The sequence below is a fragment of the Rutilus rutilus genome, assembly GCF_951802725.1.
Source record: "Rutilus rutilus genome assembly, chromosome: 13".
NCBI classification, from domain to species: Eukaryota; Metazoa; Chordata; class Actinopteri; order Cypriniformes; family Leuciscidae; genus Rutilus; species Rutilus rutilus.
The window spans coordinates 5,969,928-5,984,297 of NC_140218.1; the positions used below are offsets into that span (position 1 = coordinate 5,969,928).

General features: G+C 37.3%; 2 protein-coding genes across 2 annotated transcripts in view; one reads left to right on the top strand and one right to left on the bottom strand.

The window, feature by feature from the left end:
* Positions 1-1,121: 1,121 nt before the first annotated feature.
* Positions 1,122-4,041, bottom strand: gltpd2a (glycolipid transfer protein domain containing 2a). Its single transcript, XM_084428650.1, has one exon. The coding sequence runs from the start codon at positions 3,652-3,654 to the stop codon at positions 3,070-3,072; it is 585 nt and encodes a 194-aa protein (XP_084284776.1). The 5' UTR covers positions 3,655-4,041; the 3' UTR covers positions 1,122-3,069.
* Positions 4,042-6,611: 2,570 nt separating this feature from the next.
* The window catches only part of LOC311302614 (E3 ubiquitin-protein ligase TRIM39-like), a 28,105-nt gene continuing 20,346 nt past the window's right edge, over positions 6,612-14,370 (top strand). The window contains exon 1 of the mRNA XM_084428600.1: positions 6,612-8,729. Within this exon, the coding sequence (XP_084284726.1) occupies positions 8,612-8,729 (118 nt within the window). The 5' untranslated portion in view covers positions 6,612-8,611. The remainder of the gene's footprint in view (positions 8,730-14,370) is intronic.

A 14,370-nucleotide genomic window follows, 5' to 3' on the forward strand; every position in this document is an offset into this window, starting at 1 on the left:
AAGAAACTCTGGTCTGTAAATCAAAGAGTCAGTAGTATGAACGGACTAATTTCTAATCAAATTCTTCCAAGATCAAATGATCTGACCCAGCGAACAGACTTTTGTTACAAGAACGTTCTTCAAATATTTACTGTTGGTTCTGGGAACGTAAAACATGTCCAGTTTTCTTGACGTTAGAGGAACATGTTTTAAAAGGTATAATGTTCCTCAAACGTTCTTTCAACTTAATTTCGATTTAAAATTTAATGATTAATAACATTCCAAGAACATAAAAATGTCCAGTTTCCTGAATGTTAAAAGAATGTTATTTAAAGGTTAGTATATGATGTTCCTGAAACATTCTTTCAATCATTCAAACTCCTGCTGTGAACAAGCACTGAAAGAAAGAAAAATAAGAACACAAACTACAACTTTCACCAGCCACAGCCTTAGATGAACTGAAGATAAAATACTTTAACTCTCTCAAGATCTGATTAAACAACTCCACAAACATCATTACCAGCTTCACTTATTACTAACCAGACTTACTTTATTTCTGTCACATCTACAGAAGTATTGAGAATTAACAGAGGTGTAGATGTTGATGTCTTATTGAAAATGTTTTGTTTGAGGTCACCATTATGGAGATCGGTGTTTGCTTTAGTTGGGCTCTTGACCCTTGACTTTCTTTAAGTTGGTGCAATTGCAGGTGTTTATTGATAAAGCAGATCAACATGCGTTTAAATAACAGACAAATGACAGCTTTTTCTGCAATTGATGACTTAAGGAATTGAAGCATTATTGAAAAATTTGAAACCCAACAAATGTGAAAAAGATCATTTGTAACAATTGTATTTCAGATGCTGAATGTTGATTTCTGTGAGTATATATATATAACACTGTCATTGTTAACTTTCTGTTTACAACATGTTTTGTGTCATTTGTACACTCACAGACATCAACAATCAGCATATGAAACACAACAATGGTGACATTATTCATGCCAGCATAGAAAACACATTCATTGCACCCAGCATGCATTGCGGCATGAATAAATTATGCAGCTGAATTATTTTTTGATTGTCACCATTGTTGAGGTTTGTATGACTGATGTCTAAGTGTGTCGTTTTTAACTTGTAAACTGTTTTGGACAATCTTACACAAATTTCTTCAGTGTTACAAACAATTTTTTATCACATCAGTTGAGTTTATTACTTTCTTCTCAAATAATGTTAAAATTCAAAAAGTGAGTAAAACTACAGTAAAAGCAGTTATTTAATTGCTTAAACAATAGCTTTATCAATGCAGAAAGGTTCTCCATAAACTCCTGCAATTGCTGATAAAGCAACATCTCAAAGAAAGTCAAGGGTCGAGAGCCCAACTAAAGCAAACACCGATCACCATAATGGTGACCACAGACTAAACATTTTCAATAAGACATCAACATCTAAACCTCTGTTAATTCTCAACAAGAGCTTCTGTAGAAGTGTGACAGAAATAAAGTCAGTCTGGTTAGTAATAAGTGAAGCTGGTAATGAAGTTTGTGGAGTTGTTTAATCAGATCTTGAGAGAGTTAAAGTCTTTTATATCTTCAATTCATCTAAGGCTGTGGCTGATGAAAGTTGTAGTTTGTGTTCTTATTTCTCTTTCTTTCAGTGCTTGTTCACAGCAGGTGTTTGAATGATTTTTGAATATTTCAGGAACATCATACTAATCTTTAAATAACATTCTAGTAACATTCAGGAAACTGGACATTTTTATGTTCTTGGAAACAAGAACTTCTTAAATAGAAATTAAGTTGAAAGATCGTTTGAGGATGTGACAGAGGGCTCTTCCATTTTACATTAAACCTTTTAAAACACGTTCCTCTAACGTCAAGAAAACTGGACTTTTTTTTTCGTTCCCAGAACCAACACTGAACATTTGGAGAACTTTCCTGTAATAAAAGTCTGTTAGCTGGGGAGCTGCTATAAACATTCACTTTATTGCTCTATAGTCACTATATGACAATACTGACATAATTGTGTCTATTTTGCATTTATCCTACAAGACATTGAAGGCTCAGAGAAACATGAGACAAAGTTGATACCATAAATATAAAGCTTTGAAAGAGCTGTAACATTTGAGTATTTTTATGTCTGACACAGTTTGAGCAACAGAAACTAGTAATCTGTTAATAGAAAAATAGTCAAATGTCTTCCGTTTCCTGAACAAGTTTTGACTTTCCCTGATAAACCTCTCATAAATAATTTAACAAAACTATAAAAAACAAAGTGAAATAGCGACATCTAGTGTACAAATAAGTGATGATACACACTATTTTCACCTTCTGGACCAGAAGATCACAGATTCTTTTCACACCAACATGAAGAATATACCTAGCAACCACATAACAACATAATAAAAAAATAATAAGGTGGATATAATATGTTAAAGGCCCACTGAAGTGCCTTGAAACGCGCAGCTTTGTATGATGATGCGTTGACATAATTTCCACTGAAACAAGAAGCTAAGGCAGAACATATTGAATGGCTCCTCCCCCTTTTCAAATAGCCAATAGCGTTTAGTTTACCTCACAGACTGACAGCACCATTGAAGCGAATCTGAGTGCTGATGATATGATGGATTCAATAGTAGAGGTGTGAATAAATTCTAGCCATTTCATTCTTAACCAACCTACAGTTAGAAAACAGAATAAAACTCAAGCGTTTGAGCAACCGAACACACATCTCAAGCCCTTATTGCTCTGTGACGAGTCAACGGTTGCTTCGGCCGGGTGGAATTTATAGCAAAGGGGGCGGAGCTTTAGATTCTAGAGAGCATTTGATTGGACAGAAGATGTGATGAGAAGCTGAAGTCTGCGGTGATGTCATAAAAATCTGTGATCCATTTTAGCAGAAGTGAGAGACTGTAAGATTTGAATGCTTATATCTCCTAAATGCGAATTTTGTCATTGTTTTGGAACAGACAAGGTTATTCATAACCTTAAGGCTAGCATATTCATACTAAAAGCTAAAAAACTTACATTTTGATTTCAGGGGGCCTTTAAGATACATATATCTATGTTGTGTGGGAGTGTTTGTATGTGTGTTAAGGCAGATCCAGCATGTTTCTGATCTCCAGCTCTCTCTGTGTCCGTCGGTGAATTTCATGGATCGCTGCGACGATGACGTGGATCACAGGCTCCGCCTCTTCCTGCGTTCGCACACACACCAGCTGCAGGAAAACTTTGCGGTCGGGCATCGCATGAAACACCAGCTCAGCTGCGCGCTGCACAAGCCATGGATGATGCGGTGCTAAAACCTCCAGGTACGCGTCGCGACACAGTTCGCCCATGGTCCGCCCCTCGGGCTCCGTCACTAGCTTCTCCAGCAGAAGCTGTAACCACAGCAACGAGCGATGAAGGCGGAGCAAAGTCCGACTCCCGGAAGGTGTTTGACTGTCGAAGGAGACCACACCCCTCTGTAGCTCTGCCTCCAGCATGGAACGCACAGAGTGGTAGGCGTGGCTACGGTGAGGCGGCGGAGCTAAGCGCTGAGCATCTTCAGTCTTAACGATTATAGACTCTTCCAGTGAGAGCTGTCGGATGAGTGTGATCTTCTCCTCAACTTTATGAGTGAAAAAGCCCACCAGAGGGCCTAGAGACTCCATGAACCTGCAGCACAGACACAACATCAGTGTGAGACTGTTATAGTTATTGTTACATAAATATATACACACTATAAACAATGTTTCTTTGGAATGTATAATAGAGTTTTTGGTAACATTTTACAATAAGGTTCATTAGTTAACATTAGTTAACTACCTCATGATTAACATGATCTAAGAATGAACAATATTTCTACAGCCTTTATTAATCTTAGTTAATATTAATTTTAACATTTACTAATACGTTATTAAAATTAAAGGTTGTATTCGTTAACATTAGTTAATGCACTGTGAACTAACATGAACAAACAATGATCAGCTGTATTTTTATTAACTAACACTAACAAAGACTCTTAAATACTTGAACAAATGTATTGCTCATTGTAAGTTCATACATTCATACATTGTTAGTTAATACATTAATGTTAACTAATGAACCTTATTGTGTTACCGAGTTTTTTAATAGGACAAACAAAAATAGAATGCATATATAGGATAAACATATATATATATATATATATATATATATATATATATATATATATATATGTATGTATACTGTATATACAGGGTGCGATTTGCCAGGGGGATGCGTGGGATTTCCCCCTTTCTGGTCAATGTATCCCTGCCTCTGTTTAATTATTTTTATCCCCCCCTCAAAGTGATCAGTGCTACTACACTAGTGGCGAGACGGATCACAAAACTTATCACGGATCCGTGGTTTGATCAAAGTCAATTTTATTTTAAAATGCGCTACTTTGGCTGGCTCTGATATAGCTGCCGCAGCCTCTCTGTAATCACGGTAATCACCACTCTGCAGACTTGCTCAATGTCCCGCCCACGGCGCTATCTGATTGGTTACACCTCACGAGTAATAGCCTATCAACACTTGCGAGACGGTTGCAGGTCCGCTGGGCAGTGGAGCTGTGTTAGAGCTTAGATCGGGCCCAAAAATTCAAGCCCGACCCTACCCGAGCCCGTGCACGTTGTGTCCGAGCCCGGCCTGGCCTGACACATTAACTGTAATTATGAGCCAGAGCCCGATTTAAACCCGAACATTTTTTAATACGTAGGCCGTTATAACCAGGGGCGGCGCTAGAGAATTTTTTAACGCAGGTGCTGAGGGGGTGCTAAATAGGCTATATTATATATAAATACTAATAATAAATGAGCAAACATAGGCCACTTAATATTTTAATTATCACAATTAAAGTATTAATTTTATTAAATTGAACAAGCACAACATTCAGCATTCAATCAAATATTCTTAAAGATGTATTAGGCTATTATTAATAATGTTATTTCAACATAATATCTCGTTTTTTCGTAATATGTACATAATGTGTGCGTGCAACAAGCAAGATGTGCATTTGTAAATCAGGTGACAGGCGTGCATTGATTTTTATTAATAAACAGTGTCGGCTGCAACTGCAAAGATGAAGTTGACGATCGCCATCTCCGTAGTGAACGCGCAGAGAGAAATGCACATCATGGATTACATAATCAGAGAGTTGCCTATTTCTTTTTGTTTTGAATTGTTTCGTTTAAAGACATTTCAAGCTTTCTTTATATTTCTCATGTCTGTGTGAGGCATACACTGAGTTTCGGTTAATTTATGATGAGGTGCGCTTCAGGTCACATGCAATGCAAGTGATTGCGGCGCGCAGGCGCCTCTATGATTATATTGTCTGCTATATTTGCTTCTTATTTATTAAATACAGGCAATTCGTTGATGTAAAATTGATTAAAATTAAGATACAATTTATACAAAACGAAATTCAGTTTAAAGAAAGGTTTTATACAAAACAAAACTTAATGAAGTGGTCAAAATCATGTCTGACCCACTCCATGTCTCTCGATATATTACGCATCCTATCTTACTCTTGCTGTTCACTTTTCATAATCAACATATAAAAAAAAAAAAAAAAAAACATTATACTATTTTAACAAATATGAAACTAAATGAGCTTATTTAATGGCTACAACACATAGGCTATAGTAGGCCTACAGACTTTTTATTTGTACAAATTGCTGCACATTCATTAACTTCTGAATTTTGCACACATAAGTTGAAAGGCATTTGTTTGTGCATAGTAAAACATATCTGCAACATTTATCAAGTTCACGGATAATTGTGCGTGCATTTATTAATCATTATCTTAGTGAAAAATGCAACAAGGACGAAGCATGTAGGCTAAACTGCGTTGTTTGTTTATTCAGAATGGAATGGATTTCAATGTATATTTCAAATATATATTTCAATGTTAAGTCAATGTAAAGACGCGTTTACGCGGCGCGAATGAGGTGTTTAGCACGGCGCGAATTGACTAACACAGATAATGCATCTGTCTTTTCTATCATTTCACTGTAGCTCAGCATCGCGATGTAAAGTTAACGTTATTACTTTAACAGCAGCAGTAAAACTGTTTCTACTGTGATGGTTTAACTTTGCAATCAATCCGTGGTTCAGCAGAGGCTGATATATATATAGAAGTAGCCTAGCCTATTAAACTAACTAAAGTGCTGTAATGTGCCATTCATAAATAAGTGTTTTGACATGTCTAGCCGAGTGGCACTATTCGTACTGGGAGGGAGATTTAATTCTTGCATGTTTTTTCGTTGTGCATGAGTTCATATGTGTGGGGAAAGATAAGCTATTGGAGTAAAAATATTGCGTTCAAATAAATGCTTATAGGCTACTTCATGAGTTAATAAGAAAAAAGATTTTACAATTGAAGTTCATATTCTCATGATTTATTTTTATGAATAAAAGTGTTTTAAAACACCCCCCCCCCCCCTCTGTTTTTTTCACAAATCGCACCCTGTATATACATATATATATATATATATATATATATATATATATATATATATATATATATATATATATTAATGTTTATCCTATACATGCATTCTATTTTTGTATGGCTAAAGGGCTCAGGTGCTTTAAACACATGTGGAAATAGGTATTATAGGTTTTAATAGGTTTTATTTAGCAAGCCTGTAACCATCTCATTCATACTGTATGGAAAATAACATTTACAGCCATAACAGGCAATTTACTAAGGAAATATATGATTTAAAGCTTTTTAACAGTTATTGAGGTAGAACCTACAACCTAGGACTAGTTCGCGAAAGTAGGTTTTTGTAATAATCTCCTATATTTAACGAATGATTCGATTGACAGAGGTGGTCCTAGAGGCAAAGTTGCTCAGAATGAGGAGTTCTAACATAGTAGTGAATGTCGTGGGCATGTGCAAAACATTGGGTGATACACAGTCCTTTACGGTTGGTGGTCTGATTTATTTAGTTTTTCTCACAGGGCTCTAGGGCTGCGGGTCAAACAGGCCCAGCGAGTTTTGTTCCGATCTGTCTCTGTTAATCTTGTCTGACAGCTGCTCGAAATTCCTAGTAGGAACACGAATGTCCTCGGAGACAATCGCTGCACCTTGGACAAAGACACCGCATGCCAGTTTTCAAGGCAATCGGAATGACTGTTAGCTATCACAGTTTTCGTGTTTTTTCATTTTAAAGCACCACCAAGTGGCCAGTCGGATGTCCTTTTTCATGCGACCACAGACTGAGACCATACATAGGTGTACCAAGTTTGGTGAAATTATCTCATTCCGTTCAAAAGAGATAGCCGTTTTAGTAAAAGTGGCCACGCCCACTTCAAAACTTTTTGCGTCCTGTCACGGACATAAAGTGAAATGTTTACTTTTTTTCTACAGTTATTGGCAGTCAGACTCCAGAGAATCTTTCTGCACAGGTTTGCTTCTTATCGGGTGAAAAACCTAGGACTAGTTCGCAAAAGTAGGCTTTTAGAAAATTCCAAAATATACCAGAAAATGTCACTAGGGTCATGATCGATTCCAAGATGTACAAGAAAAAATAGTTCGTCTTGAGCCAAGGATTCCAACAAAGACACTTGACAAACGGTTTAGGAGTTTTAAGCCATTACGTACTTTTGACCGCTATAGCGCCACCATCAGGCTGATTGGGGTCGAGCCTTGGTGACGTTGTAGACGATGAATATGACACAGTGGGCAACTGGATATAGCACAGCATATTTTAAAATTAAGGATTTCAACTTTTTCGATCGCGTCTCCTGTGAAGCTGATCTTCTGTTCGCATTCACTCACTTCGCACGGACCGACCGTCACTCGCAGTAACTCGTTTATCAGGCTACAAAGGAACACTTCACAAGATATCACTGCTGGATTCCATTAAATCTGCAAGGTTTGTGAAATTAAATGTTTATTAGATATTCAGAGATTTGTTTAAATGATGTAGATGCGCATTTGCTGAATGTTGACGGTAAATGATAGAGTATTTTAGCCTAATTGTTTGCCTTTTCTGTTACAAATAATATAAAAGCACTTTTTCCCGTACCATTTACTTTCTTTGTTTACCAGTTCTGTCTAACAAAGTATTAGATATGACTGTCAGAGATCGTAAACTAATGAAGACGGAGAATGTGAGTGAGTGCTGTGTGATCAGGCGCTGCCGTTCTCTTCTCAGGCGCTGGTGTTCTCAACGCTGCCCGTCAAAATAAAAGTCCCGCTTCCAACACATCGGCCAATCAGAAAAACTTATCGGCCTTGGCGATATATCGGTCGACCACTAATTACAATAGGGTTTCAGCGCTACGCTTTTACCCCTAAAGTCAGTATCGAATCGGCACATCCATAATCGTTACAGCTTTAAGAGTATCATGAGAGAAAGGGTAAAATATGTTAAATTACTGAATACCATAAAACGCTCAACACCCCCAAAAGAAATATAATTAAAATGATAAGGTCTTTCTTTTCTCTATCCTTATATTGTTGTTTGTCTGTTTCATTTTTCTTGATTTGCGAAAATTTCTGTATGTATTCCTGCAATAAAAGAAAAAAGCGTATCCTACTTGATCAGCTCCTCCCAGCAGAGCAGGTACGGTTCCAGCAGCACGTCGGAGGCGGGGCCAAGGGCGGAGCTTAGATGCATGAGGAGGCGGGACGCTTGGAACTGCTGTCCAGCACACTCTCTGATGATGTCATTTCCTCCAAACGCATCATCAGCAGCAGCATCAGTAACAGCAGCCCGAACCACCTGGACAGGAAGTGAGTGTCAATCAGCACTGGTAATAGTTAATGTCAAGTCAAGTCAAGTCACCTTCATTTATACAGCGCTTTTAACAATATAGATTGTTTCAAAGCAGCTTCATAGTGATAAACAGGAAATTAAAGTAACAGAGATTGTTTTGGCTTTACAGCAGCTCTAGAATAAAGTTGTTGTCCAGCTAAAGTTAGTGATGTGAAGTATTCAAGTTCAGTGTATTTCAGTCACTTCTCACCTCTCTGTTTGGTGTGAACACATTTAGACAAGGCCGCCACGACTGCTCACAACTCTGGACTGTTCCTTGAGCTGCAGAGAACAGGAAAAACAGCGAAACACACAGTTATTCAAGCTCGAGGGGGGTTGTGTGTTTGTGTAGGGTGTGTGTGTGTGTGATGGTGAAAGGTTGTATGTACTCACGCAGCCACAGAGAGCTGAGGAACAGCAGCAGACTCAACGTGACTGCGGTCACGACACACCGGCGCATTCTCATCGCAATAACGTCTCGGTTCTCCTCCGTGTCTCCTTCGTCTCTCGGTCTAATGCTCCTAATGAACAGAGTAAAACTCAAATCAGCGTGACCTTTGAACTGTTGTGCGTGTCACTGATTCAGGCTTGTGTAAAGAGCAGGGTTGAGCTGAACTAAAAACACAACTGTGGTGGCAATTTGAATTCAAGAAAATAGAATTACAACATGACATTCATATAAGCGTAGTAGTAGTTTTAGTAATACATTTCATTTGTCAATATGAATTATCCATAAACATATGGATTATTTCCAGAAACCAGGGTTATTGACATTAACCAAAACCATAAAAACATTTTACATTACTTGAAATAAAATAAGGATAAACTGAAATATAATAAAATATTAAATAAATCCATGTTTTATTTCAGCTAGTTTTCAAGGCAATGTTTCTATATTATATTATTATATTTTCGTTTAGTTTAACTTAAATAAAGTAAAACTGAAATAAAAATGTATACTAAAACATATTTTAAAAAAAACAATAAAAATTGCAAAAAACAAAAAATTACTAAAACCTTAACTTAACCAAAATGAAAAAAAAAAAATATATATATTAATCTAAAAAAAATGAGAATATTAATAATAAATGATATTATTTATATGTAATAAATGTTAATAAATGATTATATTTTATTATATTTAATAAATAAACCTTGTTTATTGTATAGACCATAGTGAAACGCTTCTCTTGCCAGAACATTTACTATAACTTTATTTTAATTTAAAATGGTAGATGTTGATTGTTTTGACAGTATTGAACCATGTTGAGAGAATTGTGTCTGATCTGAGAATAAATAGACAAAATTAATCAAAATGTATGAGGCAGTTTATTGGTTTTCATACAGCAGCAGCATTTTGGACTAATTCAATTCTGTGTGACTGTATTGCACCTCACACTCATGAATTAAAACGAGACAAACACACACATCAGATTGAAATTAGATTTTTATTTGATATAGTACACACATTGCTTAAACATCAGATAAACATGCAGACAGAGTGATAAACTGGCTTTCATACTTGCACACAAACATCACAGACGTGTTCACTGAGGAACCAGAGCCGCTCATAATGACATCACCACAGTGGGAGGGGCTTAGCACTGACAGACAGCTCAAACAGCCAATGACAGAGCAACTTCCTGAGTTTTAGTGCAGTTTGGAGTGACTCTCTGCCTCCTGGTTCTGAAACACAATTTAAATATATATTTATAAATAACAGTGGAAATATTTTTAGATTATATAAATATAACATGATTAATTAATGCAAAACAACAGTCCTGATACCTCAGACTTGTAATGAAAAATCTGTTGTGTTTATATATGTAACATGTATGAAAGGTGACATGAAATATATTATTATTAGTAGAATATATTAGTTGTCACATGGTACTTTGATATATACCATGGCATAAGATATTATGTTGCTTGTGTTGCTTGGAAATGCTGCAGTGTGTGTGTGTGTGTGTGTGTGTGTGTGTGTGTGTGTTATCTATATTTATTCATGTTCTCTAAGGGTTGGCGTGACTCTGTATAAATAAACTTCAGCCCCGTTTAGTGTGTGTGTCTGACCTGTCGTCCTCGTCCACGAAACACAATTTTCTTTCCCTTGTGCGCAGAGACGTGTTTGAGCGCGTGAGGCTGTTTCAGCTCTTCCAGTAACTCTGGGCTGCTCAAACTCACTGCAGGAGAAACACACACACAGAGAAGGACGTGACATCGGCAGGACTCACTGTAATCGCATTCATACATCAAGTTGCATTGTGAGATACAGTATTTGTGCATTGTTGCACATTTTGTAGGTCATCTGAGTGTTTCATACGATCAAATTATGACATTAAAAAGTTTAAATTATGGCTTAGTAGGTTACAATGTCGACCTCCTATGTCATGATTCAGATTTTTTTAAATATCATAATAATTGACTAAATAGGCTATGTCATAACTATGACATTTTATGTCATAATTAAGATTAAACAATTAATCTTATATGGCGGAAATGGGCTTCTCAGAAGCAGAAGTCGTCATATTCAGGTAAATTTCTATAGTGGTGAATGAGAGACTACATTAAATATTTTTTCATGTTCCCATTTGCTCAAATGTGACCCTGGACCACAGAACCAGTCACATGGGTCAATTTTTTTTAAATTGAACTTTATACATCATCTGAAAGCTGAATAAATACGTTTTCCATTGATGTGTGGTTTGTTAGGATTGGACAATATTTGTCTGAGATACAACTATTGAAAATCTGGAATCTGAGGGTGCAAACCAATCGAAACATTGAGAAAATCTCCTTTAAAGTTGTTAATTTTTGTTCGCACTTGTGTTGCATTCACTCACAAAAATAAATGTTTTATATCCTATTTACAGTAGGAAATGTAAAAAAATATCTTCATGGAACATGATCTTAATATCCTAATTATTTTTGGCATAAAAGAAAAATCAATAATTTTGACCCGTACAATGTATTGTTGGCTATTGCCACAAATATTCCCAAGCGACTCGATACTGGTTTTGTGATCCAGGGTCACAGATAGCAAAATAGCAAACTCCACAATAGTGTTCTGACAACTTTCAAGATACAGTAGGAAAAAATAGAGAGAGACTGATAACTCAGAAGAGAAAAATATGTCAATTTTACCATCACTGTATTAGAAACACCCTCACAGCAGTGTTAACCTTTTTTTGATGCAAAGGTAATATAATACTAAGTATAGTAAACAGGGTTTAGGATGCCGATGACCGTTAAAATGCGTCATCACTCTGTGAAAAAGGTCCGATGTATCAGATTCACTCACTCGTCTGTTCAGGAGATGTTGGCTGGGAGGGCGTGGCTTTGGTCGGAGTTGTGGGCGGAGTTACATGAACAGTCTGTAATAGAGAGAGGCAATCGGATGAAATCACTGGTGGTTATTTCATGTTTTATCATTAAGAGAGTTCCTCTTACCTTACTTTCTTCCATCTCTGGTCAATGCGCTCACAATTCTGATCAATTCAAGTTATAAGGACAAGACAGAAAAGATGGACAGATGACGTGAGTAGCAGTCGCGTTGACTTTCCTTCAGAGCGGTTTCAGCATCAACTACCAAAACACTTAAAGGTACTAAACAGTTATTTTAGTAGTTACTGTATTTGTATATCTAAATTTGATCCGGTCGCTGTGAGAAACTTGTTTCTCTCGTCGCTCACTGTGATTAGCCTTAAGTCTCAATTCTGCAGCGACATTAATCATTGACTTACTTTATGGCTCTAAAGTCCACTGAAAACAACCTGAAAAAAAAAAATACAGTCCGTATTACACAATTCTGCTTTTTTCACCCTAGTCTACATTATAGAATCTCGCTAACACTAATAAACAGGGCAGAGAAAGTTGTGTGAACCGATCGCGTGCAAAAACACTTCAGATATTTGTAATATCTGAACATAATGAACATTTGACGCTCAAATTTCAAATAGAAGAAAACACTTTATTTTAATAGTTTGATTATTTCTATAATCATATACATAAAATGTTTAAATAATTGATTCAATATCATACATTTTACACCAGAATTGAGTATAATCACATGGTGAAATAAATATTAGAATAAATATTTATTTATTTATTCATAAATAAATATGAGAGCTGGGTGTTTGTTTAGCTGTTTGACGGACAAAACTAAACTTAATTTGACAAAACTTTCCTTCTGGGGCACAAATGATATATAAATACATTTCAAGCTCTTTTATGTAGTTTTACAGTCGTTAATAGAAACAGTAGAAGTCTGTAATATGCCCTCATTTACATACCCAGATAGTACATGTACGTCTCCAAGATGTCTTTTAAAGAGCAATTTTACATACATTCTAAATCATAAACATCTTAAAAGATATCTTCTAAATGTCTATATCGCATCTGACAGGAAAAGTCTCAAGAGAAGTTCTGCAGATGAGCAAACGCTCAAAAAAATACATATTCCAGACACATCAAATAGAATAAAAAATTCATAGCAATCGGAGGAAAAGTGTACAGGTGTAGCCTCGTCCACATCTGTACCATCCCATCCTGTCCCATGGATTGGGAATTCCCTATTTGTGATGGAGAACCACGTAGGACAGTGAGTTGTCTTTAGAAATGCAAATAGGTCTACTTCTGCTTGACCGAACTTCTCCCACAGGAGCTCCACTACCTCGAGGTGGAGTCTCCATTTCCTGGGCCTCAGCTCCTGCCTTTATGTCCGCTCCCTGGGTTTGATGCTCAGGGATATATACTGCCCTGAGAGACAGCAGTTTCCCTTGGGCACACATGAGGATCTGGTGTGCCAGTTTGCATAGGTGACGCAACCTCAGACCCCCCTGATGGTTGATATAAGAGACCACCGCTGTGTTGTCTGTGCGGTCAAGTACATGATGGCCCCTACGGTCTGGGAGGAAGTGTTTTAGTGCTCAAAACACCGCCATCATTTCCAGCAGATTTATGTGCCAGGAAAGTAGATGGTCCTGCCAGAGACTTGCACTGAGCGACAACTCATGATCGCCCCCCAACCTGTGAGGGAAGCATCTGTCGTTAGCGTTACACGACAACAAGAAGCCCCCAGCACTGGGCCTTGGGCGAGAAACCAAGGTTTTTTCCATATGACTATGGCGCACAGGCATCTCAGTGTGACTTTGATCATGCAAAACAGATTTCCCCTCGGAGAAAACCCCTTGGTTTTCAGCCACCAGTGCAGGGGTCTCATGCACAGAAGGCCAAAAGTTATGCCATAAGACCCAACAGTCTCTGAAACTGTTTCAGAGTGAGTAACTGGCCTAGTTTTACCCTTATTTACGGCTGAGAGAATCAATGCTATATGAGCAGGGGATAGTCGAGCCTGCATCATTGTTGAATCCCAAATTACGCCTAGAAAAGTGGTCCTTTGAACTGGAAGGAGCACACTCTTTTTGGCGTTGAGCCTCAACCCCAACTTTATCATGTGAGCAAGAAAGACATTTCGATGCTGAACCACCATCTGCTCGGATTGAGCTAGAATCAACCAATCGTTGATATAATTTAACACGCGAATGCCCTGGAGTGTCAGAGGAGCCAGAGCTGCATCCACGCATTTTGTGAAAGTGCGGGGGTGATAAACCTAGGCCG